The 25,908-nt window shown below is 49.8% G+C and overlaps 1 protein-coding gene across 12 annotated transcripts in view; it reads left to right on the forward strand.

The window, feature by feature from the left end:
* BCOR (BCL6 corepressor) overlaps window positions 1-25,908 on the forward strand; it is an 82,510-nt gene that overhangs the window by 51,451 nt on the left and 5,151 nt on the right. For 9 of the 12 annotated variants that reach the window (XM_087757758.1, XM_087757765.1, XM_087757767.1 and 6 more), the window contains 5 exons: window positions 6,755-7,036; window positions 7,439-7,792; window positions 13,264-13,592; window positions 13,923-14,192; window positions 19,825-19,991. In XM_087757758.1, the coding sequence (XP_087613884.1) occupies window positions 6,755-7,036; window positions 7,439-7,792; window positions 13,264-13,592; window positions 13,923-14,192; window positions 19,825-19,991 (1,402 nt within the window). The remainder of the gene's footprint in view (window positions 1-6,754; window positions 7,037-7,438; window positions 7,793-13,263; window positions 13,593-13,922; window positions 14,193-19,824; window positions 19,992-25,908) is intronic. The other 3 variants (XM_087757768.1, XM_087757769.1, XM_087757770.1) reach the window with 2 other exon arrangements.

Raw genomic sequence — 25,908 nt, forward strand, 5'->3', positions numbered from 1 at the left:
ATCGGCCTGGCAAAATAGCAAGGGAAAGTTTTAATTGTGGAAGTGGAGAAGGTACCAGGGTGGGGAGAGGCTGCACTCCTAGAAGCTAAGTACGCTTTCCCTTCTCCGAGCTCTATCGAGGCAGCTTCGGGGAGGAAGGCACCGCTGCCGTTGCGGTTCCCGTGCTAAAGCCGAGAGCTCGGCAGGCTGCCGCCCTCCTTGCTTCTCGGATGGCTCCGGGCACCCTGGTGACATCCTCCATTAAACCCCACCCTGTGTGTGCTGGAAGGCGTCAAGAGCAGCAGCACCAGCTTGCTCTGGCAGCAGAGTGAGCTGGGTTCGGGGTGGGGAAAGGGGGACAGGGGTCTGCGGGCTCAGGGATGGGTGGAGGGGATGGAGGGAGAGCCTGCTTGGGGGTGTGGGGCATGCTGCTGGCGGGGGCTGCAGGTAGGAGGAGCATTAGAGCATGGTTTGCTGAAACACCCCCCCTCCCATCCTTGCAAAAGGCTGATGATACGGTGCATCCTTAAATTCATCTTTTAGTGAGGTCTCCAGCGCTTGAATCTGCTGGCTAAAATGTGTTCGAGACTATTAAATAACTGTTGGAAGCAGGGAAAGTATGTTCGGTCTTACGTTCGTTCCTCTCATCTTCTAATTAGCTCTGACTTAACAGGCTATTTCAGAGTTTGGCCGAATGTCTAAATTCCTAAAAGTGCAGATCTGTTCTGCCGAAGGAGCTCCTCTTCCGTATCCCCGGCCGTACAGCCCCGAGTACTTACTTGTACAGATTCAGTTCTCAGTAAAAGTTTTTTATCGTGGTGGTTCACCTCCTGCCCCTTGGGATAGCAGCTGATAAATCAGGAAGCCAAGCTGCACACTTCTTGAATGCCTCTAGTGTAGCGGCTTGGGCTCTGGTGGGGCTTGGGCCGCCAGCGGTCTTCACGCATCTCTCGCCGAGCAACTGGCAAAGGGGCAATGCGCTCTGCCTGCTTTTCCCCTTCATTTATCACCAGCGAGAGCCAGGGCTACTTATTGCTTGCTTTCCCTTTCCCTCCGGTTTCTAACCACGCTGTTGGTGCGTTTGGCTTTAAAGCTCTTGAACGGGAACTAGCTGATGGTCTGCAACCTCTTCTGTTTTCCTTTCTGCCTCCTGCAAGCAATCTTGCTGCTGAAAAGATGTTTCACCTCGTTTTATGTAGCGTTCGTCCAGTGCTGGCTGAAAGCAAAGCGGCCTCCCTTCATGCGTGCGAGCGGGGAACTTAAGAGCAAAACCGGCGAGCTGTTAGGCGCGACCCTTGCTGCAAGCGCTTCACCTGCCCGGTGTCGCTGGGGAAGAGGAAAACCGCAACCGAAACCGTGATTGTGGTGCGGAGCCGGCTCGCAGGGCTCCTCCGCGGCCGCCTCGGCACGGCTGCAGCTGTGCCTGGCGTGGAGCTCAGGGGCTGAGCGGGGGCCCAGCAGCTGCTCGCCCCCTCGGCTCCTCTAAATCTACCAGTGCGACGACAATAACAACAACAACAACAACAACAAAAGCCTAAATAACACAGGCAGGTGATGCTTACAGAGGCATCTGATGGGATGGGAACTCCTTTTTTTAGCTTGCCCCGGGACTTGCTCATTTTCCTAGCTGTAGAGCACGTGTACAGACTTTTTTGGAAGCAAACGAAGGCACGATATCCGATTCCTTAAACTTTTCCTCTGACTTGGCAGCGCATGGCTTTGCCATACCCAGAGCCTTCTTAAGCTTCATCGTGCATTCTGGAGAAGGTTAAAAAAGGTGGGTTTGTTTTCCGTTTTGTTTTTCAAAAAAGGCCCGATTTAAGGGGGTAGCTACGTTAGCTAATTAATGAGCAATTAAAGCCAAGGAGTAAAGTGGAAGCGCTTTAATTCTCTCCCATCTCGTTTAGGTTTTGCCGGGCATTCTGAGAGCAGCCGCGAAGCTGCTTTGTTGCCAAGGTGACTTGTAAATGTTGCTGAGGCGATGCTGCTCCGGTGCATTTCCATAGCACAAACATGATAAATTATGGGATGCATATGTCGTGAGTCATAGAATTGTTCAGAGATCAAGTGATTTAAGCTATTGGCACGGACACGCGCATCAATACGGGCATGTGATGATCGCATGTCAGTTCATAACAAAGCTCTTCTAGCGGTATTGAAAATCATACCCGAGTGTGAAAGATTGAATAAATTCTACAAGCTGTGAATTTCTTGATTGGGGAGCGTGATTTTACCCATTTATCTAATTTTCTAGGAGGAAGACGCTGCCCGTTTAAGCCTTAGCTGGGAAAAATAAAACCCGATATGTTAAAAGCCTGATCTTAAGGCCTGAGGTCATGAGGAAAAAGTTAAAGCAGTTTCTATGTGTGAAAGTAAATGGTGTAATGTGCCAAAGCCTTTAGAGCTGATCTTCAGCCTTGGAGCGAAGTGCCGGTGTCCCTCTGCATGGTAATCCCCTGCTTCGCTTTTCTCTCTGGGCTGCATGTATACCTGAACAAATGAAAGATGGAGACAGTAAATATGTCCTTTGCCCTGGTCAGTTATTACCTTCCTGCCGCAGGACATAGTGCAAAAAAAAAAGGGGAAAAAACAAAAGTCTGTGCAGGGAGAATGGCGGTTGCTTGTTTGCGCAGCGCGGTGGGCTTGGGCAGAAAGCAACAAATGTGGAAAGCTCCCAAGCAGAGGTACTTGGAGGGAAAAAATGAAATCAGCTGGGTTCCCTCTGCCCCATGGGATACTCAGAATTGGATGCTGAAGGTGACTTACGGAATTTCTCATGGCTGTTGTGGTCTCCGTGCTGAATACTGGGTTTTAGCATTGGGATAGTCATTACCGTCCTCGGATGCATAAAGGGTGCGCGCAATGAGACGTTGCTCCAGGGAAGAGGAAGGGCTGTTTTTAGCTGCCATGTTATTTCAACAAAAGAATCGCAGCTGAAACACAAAGATGTGTTTCCTTGTTTGCATCGCATGGGAGGGCCTGGTCTCAAGCAGCTGACAGCAACAGGAAGATGGGAAAATGAAGGAAAGTTTTTTTTGGGTAGCGTGTTTGTGCGTGCGTGCATGTCGCTGTTTCTCGTGAGATTGTAACCTGTGCACTGAGGAGATACTGCTTCAGGCAGAAACCATATGTGAAGAAGCATTTTCTTAATTCTTCCTTGTTTCTAGTTTGGTAGGACAGTGAGAAATGGTGTGAGTTGCTGGTGCTGGTTCTCACAGCTGGTGCGAGACTGGCAAATGCTGGAGGCTTGAGGAAGGAACACATTTAAGAGTTTAATCTCCTTACTCATAAAGGTGTGTTGCTATTATCCTGTGTTTCTAGCTACCTCGTCACTGTTTGAATAATGATGATATGAAAACTCGCAAGTATTTTGTTGTTGTTTTCTTCCTCGGGCGGCGAAAAGGATGTTGTAGATACATGGTGGGGGGAACAAAGGCAAATAAATTCTCCTTGTCCTTGTTGGGCATGCACGATATGCTTATGTTGCTGTGCCTCATGTTGACATTTATATCTTAATTTGGGGAGACATTGTGTCTGATCCGGGTTGCTTGCAAAACAGTTTGAGGACAGAGTGGAATCCGGTGGTAAAATATTAATAGAGCCTGTGCTCCATGAGGCGGTCGCTGCTGTGCCAAGGGGGAAAAAAACCTCTGGGCGTGCGACATGTCCGTGCAAGCTGCATAGGGAGCCTGACAGCCTGTGGGTTGTGCCGTGTCCCGAACAGCCACTGACCTTTGTCCTTTCGCGGTGAAAATCCGGCTGTAGAAGAGGCGGGGAGCATCGGCAGCGGAGCAGATAGGCGAGGACACGTCCCGCGCGGCTCCCCGGCTTCGCCGTCTCTGTCCTGCCTGTGTCGATGCAGGATGATTACACAACCTGGATTAACGTGCCGAGATGTTGCTCCCCTAATGGTCTTAACTGCATCTAGCGGGACAGATTGCAGAGGCGCGTGTGTGGCGAGCAGTCCTCGAGAGGGATTTCTGGCTCGGCGGCCGAGGAGACGTAGCTCTGGTCGCCTGAGGGGTCCCCCTCAGATGTGACTGCAGAGCTGAGGCAAAGGTGTCACAGAGCTGCTGGCAACAAGAGCTTTTTGGATAAACTTCAATAGGCGTGGGCTGCTCTCTGCGGCATGCGAAGCCCCGGAGAAATGCCGACGGTGACGAGCTGTTAGCAAGGTTACAGCAAATGTCTCTCCCCTCCTTTTTATTTTTTAGCAGGGACAGTCTGAGCGAGCGGCGCTCGGCATCTCTGTGCCGAGTCCTCTTGCAGATAGAGAAAGAATTAATCTGCAGCGGGTCGCTTTCAGTGGTGGCAGCCTGGAATTAGCTTGCTGTTTCCTGCAAGCCCCAAAGATTAAGACCATCAAACCCCCCCCAGCCTGCTACTTCCTCTGACCCTGCGAAAGCTTCTCTGGGAATTGGTCAGGATGTGCCTGCCTTTTCTCAGGCCAGGCAGTGTTAGGAGCAGGAAAGCTGTCCTGATCGAGCAGCTCTCGGCGTGAACCGTGGTGTGTAGCTGCCAGTACTGCTGGAGACACGGAGGCTATAAACAGTGGGAGCGTGGCGGAGAGTGCCCTTACCTGATCTGCTCGGGGAAACTGAGCATATAAGTATAATGTTTCCTTATGAAAGGGGGAAAAATAGCAGGTTGCATTAAAAATGTAAAATGAAATCTGATAGAAGCGTTTCTAAAGTGATATTTAAAACGTGGCTGGTCCAGCTTCTTTTATGCTGTGTGAAACAGGACTGCCGGTGCTGTTGGTGTGGTTATAGGGTACAGCTGTTGGGCAGCATCTTCATGCCAGATGTGCAAGCACGGGGTGTTGCCAGATCCGTTCTGGTTCGGGGGCACACTGGTGATTTAGAGGCGCGGTCATAGTAAGCTGAGATACCTGTTTTCTGGAACATGTCAGCATTGCTGGCTGGAAGAAGTGTGACAAACCGTGTTTTAAAGTCTTGAAGGGAGCAGGTGTTGGCCAGACGGCCTTGCGGAGAGGAGCATTGCCAAATAGCAGAATGGCCCGAGCCTCCCGCTTGCCTGGAAAAAGTCAACTTTTGTTTTGGTTTTTCTTGGCCAAATATCTTTTGCTGTTTTATAAAGCAGCCCTGCAGACAGCTTCCCAAACATCTCGCAAACGTGCCCGCAGACATCTCCAGAACTCTAGGTGCTACTTGGAGCCATTTCCAAGTTGTGGTGAAGAAAAATCTCATCAGAGGGTTTTTTTTTCCCCCCTCGGCCTTGCATTGCTGACAACAGGTATTTTAAGGACGGTCACGAAACCAGAAGGTGTTGGCAGAGCTGTAGGAAAGTGCTCTCAAGATAAGGTGGGATAGAGTGGGGCTGCATCCAGGGGCTGCCAGCGCCTGGACGCTGGCGTGGTGGGTCTCGGAGGGGACGGGAGGGGAGAGGGGGCTGCCGGGGAGCAAAGTCTGCCCTGGCAAGGGGGAAGAGCAGAAGCTGAAGGCCAGGCTGTATGGGGGAGGAGGCTGAGTAAGGACGGGACCAGGGGGAGGGAAGGGAAACGGAGCTGTCAGGAGACCAGGTAGGAAACCAGCAGATGTGTTTGCAGGAAGGGAGGTGGGAGAAGGAGGAAGGGCAAGGAGAAGGAAGAGGAAAAGGGAGAGTGAGCCATAGGGAAGTAGGACGGAGCATACAGACAGTTTGCCAAACAGCAGCAGACGTGCAGAAAGACTACTGGTCAGCCAGGAGGGCTAAAACGCGTGGGAAAACCGACTTCTCTGTGAGAATTGTAAATAGGAAGCCGATTAACCATGTTGCAGTCTGTACCGCACGTCTGCCTAACCGTGCCTTGGCTAGTTTGGATAAACCCAAGAAAAAATACCTATTCAAGATGATGGTAAAGTGTCATTTGAAGTCAAGCATCCATTTAAAATTGCTTAAGATGTCTCTAAATTTGTGGGAACAGTATTGGAGAGGGGAAGCTGAAGTCAGGGCAAGCATGGGTGGTTTTGTGGCTAATTTGTCAGACTAGTTTCTAGTAAGCTTTTCAAAGCTCACCTGCTCGCTGCTGCTGGAAATATTGCCTGAAAAAATGTGAGGTCTTTTTTAAAAGGAGGTGACAAAGAACATGTGATGTACAGTGACTGGCTGGTTGGTTACTTGAAGTGAGGAAGCCTTTTTATAACCTTGGATTCAAGTAGTGCTTTTTGCAAAATATCACAGCTATTCTTAGTGGTATTCCCGTGTACGTGTGTGCGTGCTCCATATCCCATTTATATTTCCAGAAGAGGGGATGAACACTTTTAAGTCAGACTGCAATTTGATGCGAGAAGTTAGGGAAGAATTAGGAATTGGCGAAAGACTAATACTTCATTATCATCAGAAGATACTTTTGAAAACAAAGTCATCGCAAAGCGGAGCTTGGATTATTACTTACCGCGGTTTTGGGGGGCGAGGTTGCTTTCTGGAAAGGGTCTGTGCTTTCGATATCTAAAGATATTTCTTTATTTTAAAAAGCATATTGTGATGTGCCTATGGATACAAGTATTGTGAATATTGTACTTCTTAAATTGATGTAAAAACAACACAAAGTATCGCGCTTTGGGGGGTTTTGTACTTAACTGTTGAGAAAACTGCTGCCTTAGGCTGACCAGAGGAGTCTTGTTCCAAAGTACAATTTTACGTTTATTTGCATGCCTCATGAGCCATAAGTCATGATGGAGATGGCATTGAAGAGATCAGAGAGCATAGCTTTCTCACAACGAATTGTTTTGTATTTATTAGGTCTTGTGGTGTTTGTTTCTTTTATTTTTAGGTAACTTTACTAGTACAGAAAACAACCAAGGTCACTTTCTTGAAACTCCAGAGGAAAAAGATCTCTCAAATGAGAAATGTTATTTAGAGAGGCATTCTATATATGAAAAAGCGGAAGACCAGCCAACAGAAGATATTGGCCAACATCCATGTCCCCGTCTGGACAGGAAGCGTAAACACTCTGGTGAGAGAGTGCAAAATGATGGCAGCCAAAATGAAAACTTTGTGGATGAGCTGCAGGATGAGCTTATATCAAAAGCAAAAAAGAAGAAGAACTCCAAAGGTAAGACAGCATTTTGCTTTGGTCTCTCTCAAGGAATGTCTTGTGAAAGGAACGTCCCTTTGGCTTAATGTGTTTCCATTTTTGAACTTGATAGTTACTAATGTGAGCACTGTCATTTCACTTAAAATTATATATATGTATATATATGTATGTATATATATGTGTGTATATATATATATATGTATATATAAAAAACTTGGTATATAAGGGTAAAGCACTAGTCGTTGGAAACTGTAGCCACAGCAGTGCAAGTTACTGTAGTGCATGTAACCCTTAATGAGCGAACCTTTAAAATGCATAGTGTGGTGGTAAAGCTGAGACTATATGCCCCGAAAGTGAAATGTAGCTTTTGTTTTAAGTTGAGGGGGCTTTTTGATTAATTTTTAGTTATTTTTCCATTAGATGACTGGCCTGAGAGGGAAATGACAAACAATTCCTCTAACCACTTAGAAGAGCCCAATTGTAATGAGGTGACCAACCTGAAGGTGTGCATTGAATTAACAGGGCTCCATCCCAAAAAGCAGCGTCACCTGCAGCATCTTAGGGAACTATGGGAGCAGCAGGTGTCACCAGAGAGATCCCCGTCCGGCAAGTTGGGCCGGCAAAGCAGGAAAGATTTAGCTGAGGCTGTTCAGCCAGAGGCCACTGCAAAGGTCAAAGACTTCACAGAAGAAAGGCACACCAAGAAAAGGTCAGAGGCCAAAAGCAATAGAAGTTGGTCTGAAGAGTCCCTCAAAACAAGTGACAATGAACAAGGTATGCAGAGACTACTAGGGAAACCAGCCGGCTTTAGCATTTACAGTGACGCATGCTGCCACCGATGTTAAGGAATTGTCGAGAGCTTTTTTTTTTTTTTTTTTTTTTTTTTAAATTTTATATATCTATTTCTGTAGATGTCCATTTGTATAAGGACTGACACCTCCTCTTTAAGAATTGCACCGTAGCTGATATTTGGCAGACAAGAAAATGTGTTTGTGTACGTGTGTGTAACTATGTGTTTGTGCGTGCGCGCGCGTGTGTGTGTTTTGGCTTTAAATACTCTTTCATAGATAACGTGAAGATGAAGTTTATGTCTCTAGAGGAGAGCTGGGGGGGCATACAACGCGGGCATGCTTCTGGGTGAGGGAGGGAGCAAGCAGGCTGCTAGTTGGTCTAAGAGCGTTTAACCACATGTAGGATTGGAAGGGCTGTGACCCTCTGAAACAGCGTCGGCACAGCTAGCAGCTCTTGATCTTGGGAACCCAACGCCTCCAGCACCCTCAGCACTGCTGGGTTTCCCTGCCTTTCCCAGGGCATAAGCCCACGAGCAAAGCTCATCCTCCTCCCAAAGAGGATGCCTTGCTCCTCCAAACCCCTGTGGCCCTACTCCCCGACCCCTTGGCAGAGATCTTCCCAGCGGCTCTCTCCTAAGCGGTCGCTTCCTCAAAGCAGATCAGCTTTCCTTGACTTGTTTCTGGCTGCTTCTTTCCCCCTCACTCCCCTTCCTACTTTTCCTCATCCTCTCCTCTTTTTCTGCCCATTCCTTATCCTGGGGGAGAGCCCGTGGAAGCAATCTGCCAAATTTTCCTTCGGACGGACAGGTCGCTCTCCTGTCCCCGCTGTCCGCAGCCTCTGGGCACATTGTCAGCTCTCCTGCTTTTCCCCTTCCCTGCGGCGTTTGCTGCCGTAGCTTGGTTGGAGGACTGGTGGGGAACGGCAGCACGCAGCTCACGTGGGTGCTGCCCCTCGCGTGTCCCCTGCACCTCGTCATGAATGCCCGTCTCCTCTGGGCACAGCAGGGAGCCCTCGTCTCCTCTTTCAGCTTTTCAGGTAAAAGGTTGCAAATACTTTTCTTCCTTCCTCTCCTCCTCTTACCCCTCCAAGTCCTCTGCCTGCTTCTGAGGAAAGGCTGTTTCTGGGAGGGGGAGCTCCGAGTTGGATGTTTGGGCTCCTTCCTCCTCACAGTCCTGGGACTTCATCAAAGTGGTAGACATTCAGCCTCCAGCTGGCCTAACCTGTAGTTTAGCTGAGATCTCCTCAAAAGAGAGAAGCACGAGGAGAGTGGATCCTCTTGTCCCATGCCATGGAAAGGACCGAGTTCAGGTCATCCTGCACCGGTGAGAGTTTTCCTGGGTAGCATCTCCGAAACGGTCACGGGCAAAAGTATCGGCTTCCCTTCTGTCCTAAAGCTCCTCGCCCATCTTTCCCCTTGGTAGGATTATCTGAGGGCAGAAAACCCCAAACTTTGATGCTTATTGATGGGGAAGGTTCTCCAAAAGGATTCGTGGAGCAGGAGATCAAAACTTAGTTTAAAAGGAGCTTTGACTCCTACTCCCTTGCTTTATGTGCTGCTGCTGCCTTGGCAAGCATGGTATCGGCTCAAACAACCCTGTCCATCACCTGCTCCCCTTTGTACTTTCAGAAAGAGACACCTTGTAGAGATTAAACGAGGGTCACTAACAAGAAGTCACATTGTGTAAGGATGCTCTAGCTTTCCCCTGCAATGCCTCCCGTGGCAGCACGCATGACCTCGGGAAAGCAAAAGAGGTGGCTCCCAATTTATGCACCGTTCCCAAAGGCATTCAAATTCAGTCGCCCCATGGCTATGAAAAACTTCTGGGTTTTGGAAGCCACTATAAAACCATAAACCTGACTAAATTATGCCTCGCCATCCATTCACTGTGCAGAGGCAGTGGAGATTGTTCAGATCACTTCGCTGACGCTCCTCCAGCCCTGTTGAAGTGTAAACCTTTGAATCTCCTTTTTCTTAGTTCACTAGGACGAGGGCATTTTTCCCCGTTGTGCAACAGAGCATCCTCTGTGTGGCAGTTGCATGGGGATGGAGACTTCCAGCTTGTCTTCCTTGCTCAGGACTAGTCCTCAGCCTTTGCTTAAACAAGCAGATACTGTGAATACGAGACTATACCCTGTCGCTTGCAGCTTTTTTTTGCTCTGGGGCTGGGAACAGCTGTTCCTGGTGCCCAAGCACTGCCTGTGAACGTGGCAGTCTCTGCTGCTGGGAAGCTGGTTGTATCCCAAGAAGCGGGCTGTAACGGGGCATTGAGGTCTGCCCCTGTGCCCGGGAAGCCTTAGTCTAACAGCGGGATGATTTTCCGCCTGTGCCTGCAAACCTCCAGGAAGATGGAGGGTGCTGACTTTTGGGCTTGTTGCTCCAGTCGTGTTCACCCTGGGATTTTAGTGTGGGAGGAGTGATGCGGTGCATTGCAAGCCGCCACCGGGCTGTCACCCTTCTGTCCTGCAGTCAATGCCTTCTGGCTGGGTGACAAAGTGGTGGCCGCTGGAGATGTTCCCCCAGTGACTCTTACGGCTGTCACTTCCTTGCAGCCTCACTTGCGGGTCAGGACCACAAGAGCTGGGACGTGGCTTGCCCGATGTAATTTCAGGGCCCTGCCTCATCCCACTCATGAGGTGACGTTGCCCGTGCTGGCTCTCTGGGGCACAGCAGGTCCGTGAGCGTAGGGATGCCTGCAACCTCTGGGCATCATGCCGCTCGCCCGGACTCGTGGCTGAGGCGGGAGCCACGGTCTCTGCTGGGGTCCGAGTTCAGCAATAACCTCCCGGCACTGCCGGCAGCGCGGTAGCCAGCTCTTCCGACAGTCCTCCAGGGAGCCGCAGCCACTCACCCGGCGCGGGGAGAAAACCCAGGCAGCGTGGAAACAAAAGCCCCGAGGAGAGGAGCCGGGAGGATCTCGCCCACTGGGAAAGCCGCTGCCTGCCCCTCGGAGCCGCCTCGGGTTGCAGGCAGCGCGGCGGCCGCTGGCTTGGCAGGCAGGAGGAGGCAGCTGCCGGGGTGGGAGCTGAACAAGCGAGCATTCAGGTGACGCGGCAGCAGCTGCTTTTCCGCGTGGACCTCTCTGCAACCCGCTCCTGCGGGAAGGCAGGCAGGTCCTGCTCTGAGTCAGACTCGCCACAACCCACATCAGTCGGAGGCCTGGGTTTTTTTTGGGTTTTTGGTTTACAGCTTGTTTTTTTTTCATGGATATTTGGGGATATTCCTGCTCACTCTTGTTTTTCTTCTCCCTTCATGTATGTAGCGGTCAGAAAGATGGGGTGGGATTCCAGGATTAATCTTTTTTCTGCCCGTGTGTCTCGCATTTCCCAGGCTGACGTTTGGCTTTTTCTGGGTAGTGCTGGCCTCTTGCAACGTTATTGATCCCGAAGGTCCTGGGCATAGCGTTGCTACTCTCCATCTCTTAGCTGCGGCGCATGTTTAGCCTGGTGCCTGCTGTCACCACTGTGGAGGGTCGAAGTGGAGCACAGAGTTTACGTGGAGGTTGCATGCTGGAGTACCCGTTTTTTGTGGTGATTAAACTTCTGCTTTTAATGCCTTGGCATCCCTACATAGGAAAGCCTGCAGTTCTTTGAGATAGGCTTCTCTTCCTGTGTTTTTTTCCTCCATTCTTTTGGTATTTCTGTCCTTCTCCAGACCTGTGAGCTTTTTTTCTTTATATTCCAGTTTTTCTACATGCAGCAGTTTCTTACTTCCCTTTGCGTTCACCAGACCTCGTCGCTGCTGCTTTCCATGTTTGCAGTTTTTTTAGTAAGTGATTAAGTAGATAATGATGATACTTCTGTATTGGAATTGGGCTTTTCACGTGCTACTCCAATTAGGTTAGTTGGGAACAGGAGAATTAAACACTCCTTACTTCGTGCTGTCTGCAGAGTTGGAAAGACAGCCTTGCATCCGTAGGCTCAGCCTACGACTGGGCTTCTTCCTTCAGGATTGCAAAGCCTAAAAAACTTACCAGATTTTTGCTGAACAATCTGCACATCGTGTGTCTCGTAAATTCCCTGACATCTGCTTGGCAAGCCGTGGTATGCATCTTTTTCTAGAAAGTGGCTCAAAAGAACTGAGGGATTTCTGTTTTCATCTTTAATCTAGAAAGCCTTCTGCAAGTCGCTTTCACAGATCTATTTAAAGGAAGACAAAAGTGTGAAGCTGCCCACCAAGAGGATTCTAGATTTTATTTTCTTTTTCACTGACTGGCTCTGGATCGAGCCTCTTTAAATAAAGGTCTCTCTTCTCTGAGCAGCTGCCTTATTTGTTCCTCCATCTCTCCTGTTCTGAAAGTAGCATCACTTCAGAGACTTCTCGGAGCAAAGGAGCCTCTTTCAAGTGCTCAGGGTTTTTTCCACACCTTCCCTCAGTGGCGTGGTATTGTTTGGCTGAGGTGTCCCTTCCTTTCCAGCAACCTTTAATTTTTCTGCAGAGGAGTTGGTTCTGAGGTCACCTCAATTCTCTTCCCAAGGGAAATTCAAACTATAAAAAGTCAACTTTCCTGTCCTTGTTTTGTTGTAAACCTGCTTGCACTCTGAAAAAAAAAAAAAAAAATAACCATGCTTTTTGCATGTGGCCCAGATTGTGGGATCCATCTTGTTAGAGCTAACCCCCGGAGAAAAACCGGCCCTGCTGCTATCCTGCCACGGGTGGCAGAGCACTGGCCTTAGTTCCCCCATGTCCCAGGGCTTTCTGGTCTCACAGAAGGACTCACTTCTGGACAGAGTCCTCGGGAAAACACAGCTGACGGCTTTTCCTGCAAAATCCCCATGCTTTTTGATAGAGAGTTTGCATAGGGCTTCTGTAGGGACGGCTCCTTGAGTAGCCTTTCTTCTCTTGGTTTGTTTTCTAAGTAAAAATGGTGCCAAGGAGATGTTCCCCATCTTATTGCCGTCTTAGGGCTAAGCTCAACGTTCCCCCCATGCTGTCCCAATAAGACCTCATCCATGCTCCCGCCTCTCTTGCTTTCCCCTCCTCCCCTGCCATCCGTGTATCTGCCCTGCAACCACACCTAGCCAAAGGCGGACAAGCCCGGCCGGGCCCAGGCTGCCGGAGGAGTTGGTTCCCCTTCAGATAACGCAGCTCCAGGTAAGGAGGCGAGTTTTTCCCCCAGCGAGGCGGTGCAGTGGCGGCTTTCCGCTCTGCCGGTGGCGGCTGGGCTGCGGCAGTGCCGAGCTGGCACGGCACGGCACGGCACCGTATGGCCTTCGCGGTGCCCCGGCACGGGGCAGTTCATTTAGCAATTTTTATCAGAGCCTTATAACTGTTAGTGTAACGTTAACTGGCAAGATGCTATTTACAATTTGAATGTGGAACGCTTAAAATATTAATGATTTGAAAATGTAATGGGTAGATCTCTTAAGCAGTCGAGGAGCTTGTGTTAAGTGCTAGCAATGTGTTTTCCTTTTAACACACCATGCAACGTGTAATGCCTTTCCTTCCCATTTAGGCTTGCCCGTATTCCCAGTGTCTCCGCACATGAAGAGCCTTTCATCCACCAATGCAAACAGCAAAAGGCAGGCTCAGCCAAGCTGTACTCCAGCCTCGAGGTTGGCTGCCAAACAGCAGAAAATTAAAGAAAGCCGGAAGACAGATGGGCTGTACACAGACGAAGAGGAGGATTTCCAACATGCATCTCTGCTGCAGAAATACAGCGAGTGTGAGAAGCCATCAGGGAAACGTCAGTGTAAAACAAAACACTTGGCACTGCAGGAGAGGAGAAGGAGGTCATCTCTGACAGGGGATGACACCACAGATATCGAAAATGCTGAAGATAAGGTATCTTTATTTAGACTTAATTGTCCACCAGCCTCTCAGAAGGCAGAGCCAGCCTGCTTAAAACTAATGTGCTGTCATGCATGCCGGGTAGTGGGGATTGCATTCAAATTCGTCTGTGGATGCTTTGCACATTTTGTATTTGCTTTTTTTAACCCGAGTTAAAGGCACTATTGTAGGGGGTGAGGGATCTTGCATTTAAAAGCTGTAGCAGGTCTTTCTTAAAACATTAAATATGAGTAGAAAAGTGTAATTCTTTGCTGGCAAAATATAATCCCATCGCTGTATTGTAAAAACGAGGATAAAAAACCCCCACAATAATGGTTTTGACAGGTCACGATAACGAGGAAAGTCAGGAAGCGACCAGAGCCTGCTTCAGACTGCGACTCCTCGCCAGCCAAGTCGTACGAGCAGAAGCTGTACGATCGCCTGCAGCAGACTCCCTCATTGCTACCCGTCTCGCAGCCCTCGCAGCTGCCGATCGCAAGCCCCCCTCAGGAGACCACCCCGAGCCGGCCCATGCCGCCCGAAGCACGGAGGCTTATTGTCAATAAGAACGCGGGGGAGACGCTGCTGCAGCGGGCGGCACGCCTGGGGTATGAGGTAAGGGTCCCTCGCCGCCCTGCGGGACGATGTTTTTTTATTTCAAAAGTTAAAACCCTCTTTCCAGTTTTATAGATGGAAATTTTGCAAAGCGGTAGCTTTGAGTTTGGTGGTTGAAATTTGCTGGCCCGCTTTCCCCTGCTGCATTCCCTTCCCCGGGGCACTGGGTCTGGGGTCAGTGGGAATGGGTCCCCACCGCGGTTGGGTCAGCTGGTGGGGACGCAGGGTAAGCAGCGTCCCGCGTGAACGAGCAAAGGGTAAAGTTTTATTGGTAACCCTCACGTCTGTTTAAATATAAGCCATCTGCAAACAGAATTAATGTCTTTTTTTTTTTTTTTTTTTTTAAGTAGTCTTTATGGTGATCTTTAATGAGCTGCTTTTGTTATTTGTGAAGAGCGTGTAGTTTAGGAGAAGGGTTTTATTTTTTGCTCTTTTCTCCAAGGAGTATCTGGTATGTGACACAGGATGTAGCGCTTGGAGTGTCCTCTTGCATGCTCAAATGCATCGTAGGAGCACTCTGCATGCTTTATGCTCGGAGTCTGGAGCTGCTCGGCGTAGCTGGAACAATGTTGTCTAATGAAATGGCTCCTCTGTTGCTACAAAAATCAGAAACCACTGAGTCCCCTAGCTCTGCTGTTTTGAAGCACGCTTGTGTTGGGGAAGTATGGGCATATAGGTATGAGCATCATGGTAGCTCAACTTCAGATCTTGCAAAGAGGTGTTTCATTGCAGGGAGCGATTGCTGCCTTCGGCACGGCTGCAGGGCTCACCTTGGTGGTGAGGGGACCGCTTGGACCTCAGAGCTGGGCTTGAGCCCCAAGCTGGAAGGTGGCATCAGCCTGGGCCCAGGTGGGGCCTGCCCAGCTTCAGGGCTTTGTAGAAACCTCTGAATGCCCTTTGTATAGCTGGAGAGCTCCGTATAGAGAGAGGCCTTCTCCAGCTCTGGAAGGCAGGGTTTGTCAGGAAGGTTTTGTTTACCCTAGACAAAGGCTTCTTCTAACCCAGGGCACTTCAGCTCTAGCTAGGAGGAGGAGAAGTGGTTGTTACAACGTTGCTATGGTAATCTCCATAATTTAAATGATTTAATTTCCTATGGACCTAAAATTTCCCATGGATCCAAAATCAAAAGGTGTTGTAGCATGTGCTCTAAGCTATCGTATTTTCTTCCTCCACGGTGTCTGTCGGGGTGAGTACAGCTCGTGCGTAGCAGGCTGCCGTGGGATGCTTGTGCACTTTGCTTTCTGTGCCTGTCGTGCTCTCAATGGGGGCAGCTCCGAAACTTGGTGATGAACTGAGGTCTTGCTCAAGCCGAGGGCTCTCCATGTGCTTTGCTGATAGCGGGAGCTGTCTGCTGTGTCAGCTGTTACTGGGCTGGTTGCAGAAAGCTGGGGGTGCCCGAGCTCACCAGAGTTGGGTTCCCGGGGCCCTGGGGTAACCTTGTGTTCCCATCATCAGCTGGTCGGGGATTTTCTGACTTGAATTCACCCAGAAGTTCAAGCAAACACCATGTTTAATAGGCTTAAATATTCTGATGGTTTGACTTGATCGTTTGGCCGGCGTTGACAGCGCGGCAGCGGGTCCTCTTGTTGGCAGAGCATGGGACAGGAGAGCCCGGTCCATGTGTCCAAGCTGCTGCTGGAATCCGGCATCAGCTGTGTCTTTCAAGGACCAGAGCGGTGGGTGGCCACGCCGCCCCACTGGGGCTTCATTTGGCCTGTGGTGATCTGTGATAGTTTGTTCAGCCATGGAAACTCTGTAGCTGTGTTTTCCTTGCTAGCGACCAGACTACTGCGGTTATTAGAAAACTGAATTTCCCCTGTCTGTAGAAAAATTAGAGTGGTCAAGAAGTTACAAATTCCTCTATTAAAAAAAAAAAAAAAAAAAAAAAAAAGCTCATTGGGTCAAGCTAATTTTCTGGTTTGTGACCTGTGGCAGTTGCACGCATCTGTTTTCTGCCGTCCCTGTCAGCGGGGCAGCAACCTTTGGTGGCTGCAGCATGATGGCCGGGGTCTGATGCTGAAGGGGGAGCGCTGGGCGCTCACGGGCACATGAGGGCTTCTCGTGGCTGCTGCGGTGGCAGCCCGCAGCCCTGCGGCCCCTCACCAGCCTGGTGGCAGAGGAGGTGAATGAGTCTGTGCCACTGGGGCCATGGCTCGCAAAGGGACGCCAAGTGCTGGTGCAGGACTCGGAGCTGGAAGTGGCTGGCACCACAGGGCACCGCTGAGCCCCAGCGGCGGCAGGAGTGTTGTATTGGCACCAGCTGCTCTGCCCTGAGGCTGGGTGAGCTCGTGCCTGCCCTTGGCAGCCTGCCTGCCTGCCTTTGCAGCAGGGATGCCCTGCAGCCCTGCAGAGATCCCACCCCAAACCCAGAGGCAGCACTGGCACCTTTGGCATGCAGAGATGCTGGCGAGCTGTATATATTGCTCCTGGACCCACGGGGGGCCCAAATGTTGCTCAGGTGCCTCTTCCCCACCCTCAATTCCGTGGTATAGACATGCCCCAGATAGTTGTGGAGGGGGGGGACACACACGTGGTTACAATTTTGCATGTAAAATCTGATGCGAAAGTGAAATGTCAAAGGACAAATGCAGCTCGTGTCTGATCAGGTAAATTGCAGGGCTGCAGGCGACAAGGCTACTTAAAGACGGTGTGGCAAATGGCCTTCTGCTCTGGAAGTCCATATGGTCTGAGCGAAACCTTGCCGAAGCTGGTGGGAAGCTTTGCTTTTTCTTCGCTAGGCTTCTGCGCCAGGCCTTGCTTCTTCAGGATGTTAGCAACCCATCCCAGTGTCTGGACGCTCTCGAATCCATTCTGTTTTCCCCATTTGAAACAAATGACTTGAGATAATAGTAGTCTTAAAACTGTAATTTACTTTTTGTGAAGGGGGAATTATAGGGAGCGTAAAGCCTTTTTGGGAAAAAAATTACAAAAGGCTTGCGTAATGAATTTGATGGGAGAGGAAACACGGGTTGTCTTTGTGCCGCTTGTTGCTTTTTGGTGTGTGTCTGGACTTGGGAAGTTCTCTGGTGAATTTGGGATTAAATCCTGCCTGGGAAGGCAGTGAAATTAGAGGAATGTGTGATAGGGGTGGGGTGAAAGATGGTGTTTGTTTCCAGGAGGTTTAAACACTCATGACGACAGGGCTTATCCAGGCAGGGGGAGAGGGTTTGGCCTAGGGATGCCTCACACGAGGGTCTGGCCCTGGGTCCCTGGTGGCAGTGCTGCAGGAGCAGGAGCTCCTGAGCATCATCCTCCCTTGGGGCTCCCGCACCCTGCCAGGGGACGAGCATCACTTCTGGGGTTTGGCACGGTGCTGCGGGGAAGCGTTACGGCTCAGGTTCTAACGCCTTGCCCAAGGGCCATGTTTCGAGGTTGGGTGGAATGGACTAGTGCTTCTTGGTGGCAGCATGCTTGCTCAGGGCCTGGGGGATGCCTGGGGCATGGGGGATGTGCAAGGGGATGCTGACCCCTTCCCTTGGAAAAAGGGCAGGAGCTGCTGCAGAGCACGGGTGGGAGAGACTAAAGTCAAGGACACCTCTTCGTAGATGAGGATGGAGCATGCACATTTGCATGCACCTTTTAACATTCCTGTTTGCAATTTGGCTAACAAACTGCAGGCAGAAGCAGCAGTGGCTCGTGTCTTGTCTGGTGATGTGCTAGCTTGACTCTTTGGATTAATGGCGAGTGATTTTCAGATTGCTGGTTTAAATAGAGCACCTGAACAGACATTAAATTGCCCCGTGGCACTTCCACAGCCTCTCTTTAACGTTACCGAGAGATGCTTATGAAACCAAAAGTGTGTTTGTGGCACCACATGTTCCTGTGTTCGGCAGCAATGGCTAATTTTTTTGTAAATTGAATAAATCATGTTAAAAAAAGTTAATGAGGCATTTAATTAATTAACAATGTAGAGTTTTATGGTCTTTATGGTTACATTTTGTGGTTAATGACATTCTTCTTATAGCCTCTTAACACAGAATTGCCCGACAAAATTAGCCTTTTCGTCCAGTAGTAGGTATTCCGCCCTAGGACGAGCCTTTCCTTTCTGCAAAAATAGATTAAAGGTGTTCCTTTATTTTGAGTTGCAGAATCTATTTAAAATGGTAACTGCATGCTAAAAGTGGACCTGAATACGGCAGCCGCTTCTGCTACCTATATCCGTCTGCTTATTTGCCTGGCAGGGTGGTCTGGTTTTGAAGGAAAATTCATACCTCCGGGGTATAATTTTCCACAGCCCTTTCTTACGGGCTTGAGCGAGTGCAGGGTAAAGAAGCATCTGTTCTGGAGCGATTTTTGGCCTTTGGGCTGATTAGCAGGAACACGAAGAGCCCCTGTTCAGGACTGTGGGGATTCCAGGTTAAACCGGTGGGTGTGTCAGGGTGCAGGTGGTGGACCGCTCCGTCCAGGCGGCAGGTGAGGGGGATGCTCTGGCACCTGGGACGGGCGGCTCATTAGCTCCCCGCTTTAGCCTGGTTAGTGAGGGCCTGCTAAAAGAGCAGCTTCATGCTGTATCCTGGATACCAGCTCTCGGGTCAGGTACACCCAGAGCACAGATTATTGCGGGCTTTCCGGTAGATTTTGAAACGGGAAGAATAAATGCGTCGCACCCGGCGGTTGTTTTATTCTCTCGCTTTGGCAAAGCAAACACTCGCCCCCTCCACGCCGTATCTGGCTTTGCAAGGATATCGCTCAGCCTTTGAGAGGAGCAAATGCAAAATTAATGGCTTGCCACTAATCTGGGAATGCGGAGGCTATTTTATACATGCAGCATCACTTAGAAATGTGTTGGGTTGTTTTTTTTTTTTCCTTTTGCATCTGAGACAAATCGAGGAAGACTCACACCATCCTAAATTTTTGGTTGAGTGATGGAGCAGTCATTGTTTCAAGGCCGCACGACAGCGTAGAGCTGAGTCTGGCCTAGGCTCTCGACCGTGGTATATTTGACTGCAAGATGAATTGTGTTAAATTCACATGGCTTCCCACGGCGCCGGGCTCGTTATTGGAACCTGGCGCCTGGCTTTAGTTGTGCATGCAGAAAACCAGGGTGGGTGAAAATGGGATTTCCCTGATCTTGATAGAGTCGGGCTTTTTTTTTTTTTTTGTTTACCGATAGCAAACCGTCCTTTGTGTGTCTTAAATGTGTTTTGTTTCGGGTCATGCGCTTTTTTCTTTTTAAAATCAAACTGACGTCGGCTGTGCTGCTGTTGTGCTTGCAGAATTTTCTGCTAAAAAATGCAGATGTAAGAGTAAAAACCTTCCTGCTAGCTTTACGCGTGGAAGTTTTGAGAAGTGGAAAGCTGTGAGTTTTGTCTGCGAAATTTGCGCTTTCCCCCTCTGCGAGGATTCCCGCTGCTGGGGGCTGCGGGAAGGGCCCCGCGGGGCGCAGAGCTCTCCATGCCGCTTCGCACAAGCTAGTCACGGTCTCTGTCTCCTGAACAAGCAGGACTTTCAACGGCTTCCCCTTTTCTTTTCCTTTTGACTGACCCATCTCAAAGAGGGTAACTTAGGCATATCGTAGGGGTTTTGCGTTTTGCCCTTTTTTCCCCCCTCCTTTTCCTTCAAGAAGAGAAATCTGTGCATCTCCGCAGCAAGAACTGACTCGATGTGTATCTGTTTTTTCTCCCATTTCCAGGAAGTGGTTCTGTACTGTCTGGAAAACAAGGTGTGTGATGTGAATCATCGTGACAACGCGGGTTACTGCGCCCTGCACGAGGCCTGTGCCAGGGGCTGGCTGAGCATCGTGCGGCATCTCCTCGAGTACGGGGCTGACGTCAACTGCAGCGCTCAGGATGGAACCAGGTTAGCAGCACCCCCGGCCCAGCACCGGGCCGTCGCCACCACCGGGCGGTAGTTTTCTTTGGCCAGGATGGTGGGAGAAAGCACCCCTTCCCTCTCTGCTTCTTTATCCTCCCTTCTCCCCCCCCTTCCCATCCTGCATGAAACCCCCAAAGCGGGATTTTGCACGGTGGCCTTATCGCTGGTCCTTGGGCAGGCTCCTCCACTCTCCGGTTAATGAAGCGGCGGGGGCACACACGCTTTCGTTGTGACTCGAGGTCGGCGTAATTTTATTCTCTGGGCATTTTAATACATTTGGTTTTGTTTTGAGCTGCGGCCCTGCTCGTGTGCGCTCCAGCTCCTTTGAGTCGTGCCAAAGGAGCGGGCTTTGCCTTGTTAGCAAGGTCACTTTTAAGAGCACTTCAGGCTTTTGCGGCGATCAGGTGTGCGAGTCCTATATATGCTATATAAAAATGTTGTTTTGCTGAACTGTTAAACTCCATCTGCTCATTTGATATTTTAGATTTTTTTTTTCTATCCCGAATTAGGCTTTTTTAGTTTCCTTCACAGAGTAGTAGGGGCGCTTGGCTCCTGTGCTCGCAGAATAGGTAGTGAGCTTTTCTTTTTTTTTGCTTTGTGGTTATAGAAATGGTGCTCCGCATCTTTTTTAAGCTTCTTGTGCATCTCCTAAAGTACCTCTTTGCCGGCCTCTGCGGGGCTGACCTTGGGGTAACTTTTCCTCAGCATATGCAGAACATTATCCAGTCTATGCATTTTGGGGACAGGTCGCTTTGTATTCCGTGAAGCTCCTGCAGCTTGTTATCTTAAATGGTTTATCACATTCACTATCACCATCCAAATAGCCAAGGAGGTAAAATTAGCATAACTAAGAGTCTGCCTCTTTTGTTTTTAAGCTCTTTATTTATTAACTTGGGAAGGGAGGAGTCAGGAAAACAAAAGTCCCAAGAGGGCTGGTTAGGATGGTCCATTAGAAGTTCATGATGGTCAGTCGTTACCGGCCCATCACGGCCGAAAGGAAACATTTCTGAAGAAACATTTGAAACTCTGGCTGGATTGCCAGATTCCTTCTCCATCTCCCACTGCTTTGTAAGAAGTCTCAGCTTTCTAGGCTGACAAACACCCCGCATTTTCTGCTGTCTCCAGCTTTGACACCTGACCTATGCAACCGTGGTGAGTTGCCATAAAAAGAATCCTAAATTATTTTTGTCTCACTTGCCGGAATAACCTATATAGAAAATGAACCCCAGGAAGTTTCTGACCAGTCTTAATCACCCGCCAGTTCAGAGTCCACCTTTGATTTCGATTTACAGATGGAGCTGATTTTCAAGAAAGAAACTTGGCTTGTGTACCCTGAAAAGTTGTTCTGGGAAAAATGCATTTTAGAAATGAACACAATAATGACCTGATCGTAGACGGTAATGTCAGAACTCAGCTTGCGGTCCCCTTTCTTTCCTGATGGCAGACATTTTTTGTTTGAAAAGCTGCCCAACAGACAGCGTGAATCCAAAACGCATCTAATATACAGGTGAAAGATGGTCCGGCTGCCCTGAGTTGGGTAGGACGGAGAGCAGAAGCTTCTGTAAGGAACTTCTGATCGGTGCTATCCCCTGCCTTTTGGTAGGGCCAGGCTTCTCTGTCTCCGTAGAGTAAATCATGACATTCATAAGACAAATCCCATTTCTCTCTTGAAGCCTCAATAAGTTTTTCTCCTTTAACTTTTAGGAGGAAAGAAGTGTCAGTCTTCCTCAACTGTGTTGCTTTTTAAATTCAAATTCCTGAACATGTTCACCCCTTGGAAAGATATTAAAACCTTAAAACCAAAAAAAAACCCAAACAAACACACCGTGAAAGACTTCTCCCCCTCCCCTGCTTTTTAAATGCACTGAATATACCTTATTGCCCCCTCCAGCACCTCACAAGCCCACTAGCCAAAGATATTTTTGGTCCCGCTGGAAGCTCTCAAGTCTCCAGACAGTCACTGTGGATGTGTTTAGTTCTGTTCAGCCAGTTGACGTAAATCCGCATAGAGGAGTGATGTAACTACATAAGCTGTGATGTAACTGCGTACGCTGTGTTTGTTAGCGCGGCAGCCTGGGGTGGATCCCAGCTGCCTGAAGCTTCGGTCTGCGTTACACGCTGCCTGTGCGGTCAACTTTTTGGAGGACACCCTCTGAAAAGTCGTGACATGCAAGGATATGGCTTCAGTCTGAACAAAATGTCCATATGAATGTGAAGGATGTAGGAAAGCTCTGCAAAGTCTGTGCATCTCTGCTTTCAGTCCTGTCTGAAGCCCTGCAGGTGCTCCGATCGATGTGGCGGTTTTGCATGCCTGTGTTTAAGTTTTCACAGTGAAGCAAAGACCTGAGCCTCTTGCTTTGGTGTTGCCTTTTATGTACCTACGCAGCCAGTCTGTTGCGAGCTCAGTAGATAAGGTCGGTCGCCTTTCAGCCTCTGGTTTCTTCTATCAGAAGATCAGTTCTATCAGAACTTGGCGAAGCCAAAACCAAGTGAAGTGCCAGACTGTAGCAGCAGGGCAAGGAGGTGGCGGCGTTTGGGGGGTGTAGGTACGGTGCGGTCCTTCCCTTCACCCTCAGCTCAGCACTGGGGCTCTGCTTGTGCACCTACTGCTGCCCGCAGCCCAGGGTGTCCCTCTGTCTGCCCTGTTCACAGGGCATCTGGCGGGGCTGAATACATCGTCTAGGTTTTTTCCCTTAAACTCCATGCTGGTGATGGCTCTCCAAATGCAGCGCCTGCAGACCCTGAATACGCAAGCACTCTGCTGCTGAATTAGTAGCTAATCAAAGATTATTGTAGAACGGGGTGAGATCTTTAAGACCTGTCTCAGAGGTGCCACAATCACTAAGGGCTCTTAATCGTCTTACCTATAAATAATAATAGACCTTGCTTAAGAGGTGAGCGCTCTTCTTCCCCGACAGGACCCCAGTAAGTGCAGTAGCTCAACAAGGGGCACAGGATGGCCAGTGCCTGACATTAGCAAGGATGGTTGCCAGTGTATTTGGCATTATCTCCTTGTTCTTCTCCGCTTACCTCCACGGCATGCCCTAGCTGAACTGTCGCCACTTTGAAAACAAAGCCACATGCCAAAAATACAGGCATCTCCTGCCTGTTAGCGAGGCCTCTCCGTTGCTTCAGAGTTCGCTCGCTAGATTCACTCTCCGCAGCCAGTTTTGCTTTATCCTTCTCGCTGGTGGCTGATGAGCTCAGCCTTTTTTATTTTTTCCCTGGGAGGACCATGCCAAGATGGCTCTCTTCCTGCGTCCTTTCAGCTGGTCTTGGCAGAGCCATACCCTCCAGCAGCTAATTGCGTTAGAGAAGAGGCAGCCGCCCTAGCTGCTGTCCTGCAACTTGTGCCTTGCCTCTTCCATGGGGCAGCGTTGCATAATAGAGTAGATGGAAATAAAAATAAAACGCCAAGATATGGTATTGCTCGGCGAGTTACGAGACCTCTTATTGCAGCGAGGAAAATTCTGATGGTGCCTGAAAGGCTGAGAGCAAACCCTGACTAAATAGTTTATAATTTTGGTGGTGGAATGATAAACCCCCAGTGAAATGTTTTCCTAACTCTAGTAGCGGTAAAAATAGTAGGAAGAATTCGACAGTACACAAGAGAGGGTTGAGATGTGTGTCTCCTGTAGGATATTGCAGCTCTCGAATGTCCCCAGATCCTTCTGGGGCCTTTTGAAGGGTTTGTTTTAGAAACGAGCTGTACTACCGTTAACTGTACCATTAGGGATAGAGCGTGTTTATTTCCACAGTGCTCAGGGTGGAAAAGATTACATGAGCAAAGCAGCCCAGGAGAGGACTCCCAGGGATCTTTTTTTTCACATCTGAAAAAGTTGCCGACTACAGTAGGTCACTTTTGCATCCTACAAAGAGGATGGTTAAACTCTGCCAAGACTGAAAAATGCTCCCTCCTCTGCCGGTCCTAGTGGGAGAAGCAAACATGAGTAGCTGTGCCTTTGCATGGTCCCGCTCGTGAGCTTGCCAAGAAGCTGTGCTAGCCGGTAAAAGAGTCTGTCAACACTCTGTTATTGCCTTTTTTCCCCTGCCTTATCTATGGCAAATCTTTTTTTTTGCCCTCCCCGCCAGTGTTTTCTTTCCTCCCTTCGCTTCCTTCTATTTATTGTTCTTCCTCCTTCCGCGTGGCTTTACGGCGCCTTTCCTTCCCCTTGCCTCTATAAAGTCCCTTCTCGTCCCTGGGGTGGCCTCCCTGTGCTCCGGCAGGCGACAAAGACGGGTCTGCCTGCCCCGCTGCCTGCCCCACTGCCTGCCCCGCTGCCTGCCCCGCTGCCTCTGCCCCTGCCCCTGTCTGCACTGCTGTGCCAGGCTGGATGACCTGTAGGAAGGGAGAGGGGGTCCCATCCCGGGGTTACAGCCCATGCACTGTGATTTTTCCTTCCTGGGGAATGCCCAGGCTCCCTTTAATAAACTCGTCCGGGTGTCGTTAAATCGATTGAAACACTGGGCGGTGATTTAGATGCTGTTTTTAATAAGTTAAGGGATCATCTTGAATTCATTACGGCTTCAAAAGCCACTTAGGTAAGTCAGTTTAAAAAAAAAAACAAAACAAACAAGAAAACCCACAAACCAATAAACCCACAACACTCTCCACCCCTACCCTCTCCAAACTCAGAAAATCCTAATTCTAAAATAAAATGGAAAACAGTTCAAAATTAAAGACTCCAGTAAAGTGAGAGAGTGGGGAAGAAAAAAGCGTCCCCAGCATTTGGCAGTGGCCGTAACTCTCATCTGTTCCTGGTGCCCGTTGCCAGACTTTCAGCCAGGGATGCTGCATGCCCAGCGGGGGACAGGAGGGTTTGCAGCAAGGCTGACCTTTCCCGCTACAGATGCTGGGAGTGCCGTGACCCCACAGCTCAGGCCTCAGATGCTTGCTGACAGCCAGAAGCACACGATACTTCTTCAGCCTCTGTGTCAGCACCCCTATTATTTGTTAACCTCTTGCGTTGTATCACCTGGGATGTTTAGCACCGGCCGGGTCCTGGGTGCGCTGGGTGCTGCGTAGGCCTGCGATGCTGCAGGGTCCCTGTGCGGAAGCACTGGGGCCGTAGGTGGAGGTGGGAGGGTGAGGCTTGCGGGGGACCCCGGGAATGCTGGCTTCTCCAGTGCTGTCTGTTTCAAGGGTGTCAGATAGTTTCAGTGTTATGTTAGAGACTTCCCTGAGAAATTGAGAAAGGGATATTCTGACCCTTTGCAAGTGACCCTCACGGACCTCTCTGGTCTTTAAATCTGAAAGTGGCTGTCCAAAGAGTGGCACGTCAGGCTTTGAGGGCGTGCACGTGTTGTGCTCTCTGGTGCCAGGGGTCCGAGGGGTGGCACGAGCTGGGTTGAGGACCGTGCTCAGCAGCTCGGGGATCACCTGCTTGTTTGCTGCGTTGGTGACCCGGGGCGTGCCAGAGGCAGGCAGCACGGGATAAGCCCTCTCTCCATACGGAAGGAGCTGCAAACTCTCCAAGTGCACCTCCTCATGTCAATATAGTGTGTACGTGCCAAAACCAAAACTGCATACAGCTTTCCTGCAAGATGGGGGCAAGCGAGAGTGCTTCACGTGTGACAGATGTTAATCACCCTAAGTGACAGCCTCCTGGAAAGTACTGGAGGTAAACACACCTGGAACATACCTCTTCCTGAGGTGGATCGGAGTCCCCCTCGCACCAGCAGCGCTGTGTAATAGGTGGGAAAACGGCGGTGTGCCTTCCTCTTCTGACTGTTTTGATCTGCCTCTGCTCTGTCCCGAGCTCACATGGATGCCGGCCCGTACCGAAGCGGTGGTGACGTAGAGGGGACATTGCCGCGTGTGGCTGAAGGAGTGGTGGGACGCGACCTCTTTGCAGCCCTGGTTGTTAGCCGAGCGTTGCTTGGCAGATTGGTAGACGGAGTT

The sequence above is a fragment of the Nipponia nippon genome, unplaced genomic scaffold (assembly GCF_047370975.1).
Source record: "Nipponia nippon isolate SJK-2023a ecotype South Korea unplaced genomic scaffold, ASM4737097v1 scaffold_2, whole genome shotgun sequence".
In the NCBI taxonomy this organism is placed as follows: Eukaryota; Metazoa; Chordata; class Aves; order Pelecaniformes; family Threskiornithidae; genus Nipponia; species Nipponia nippon.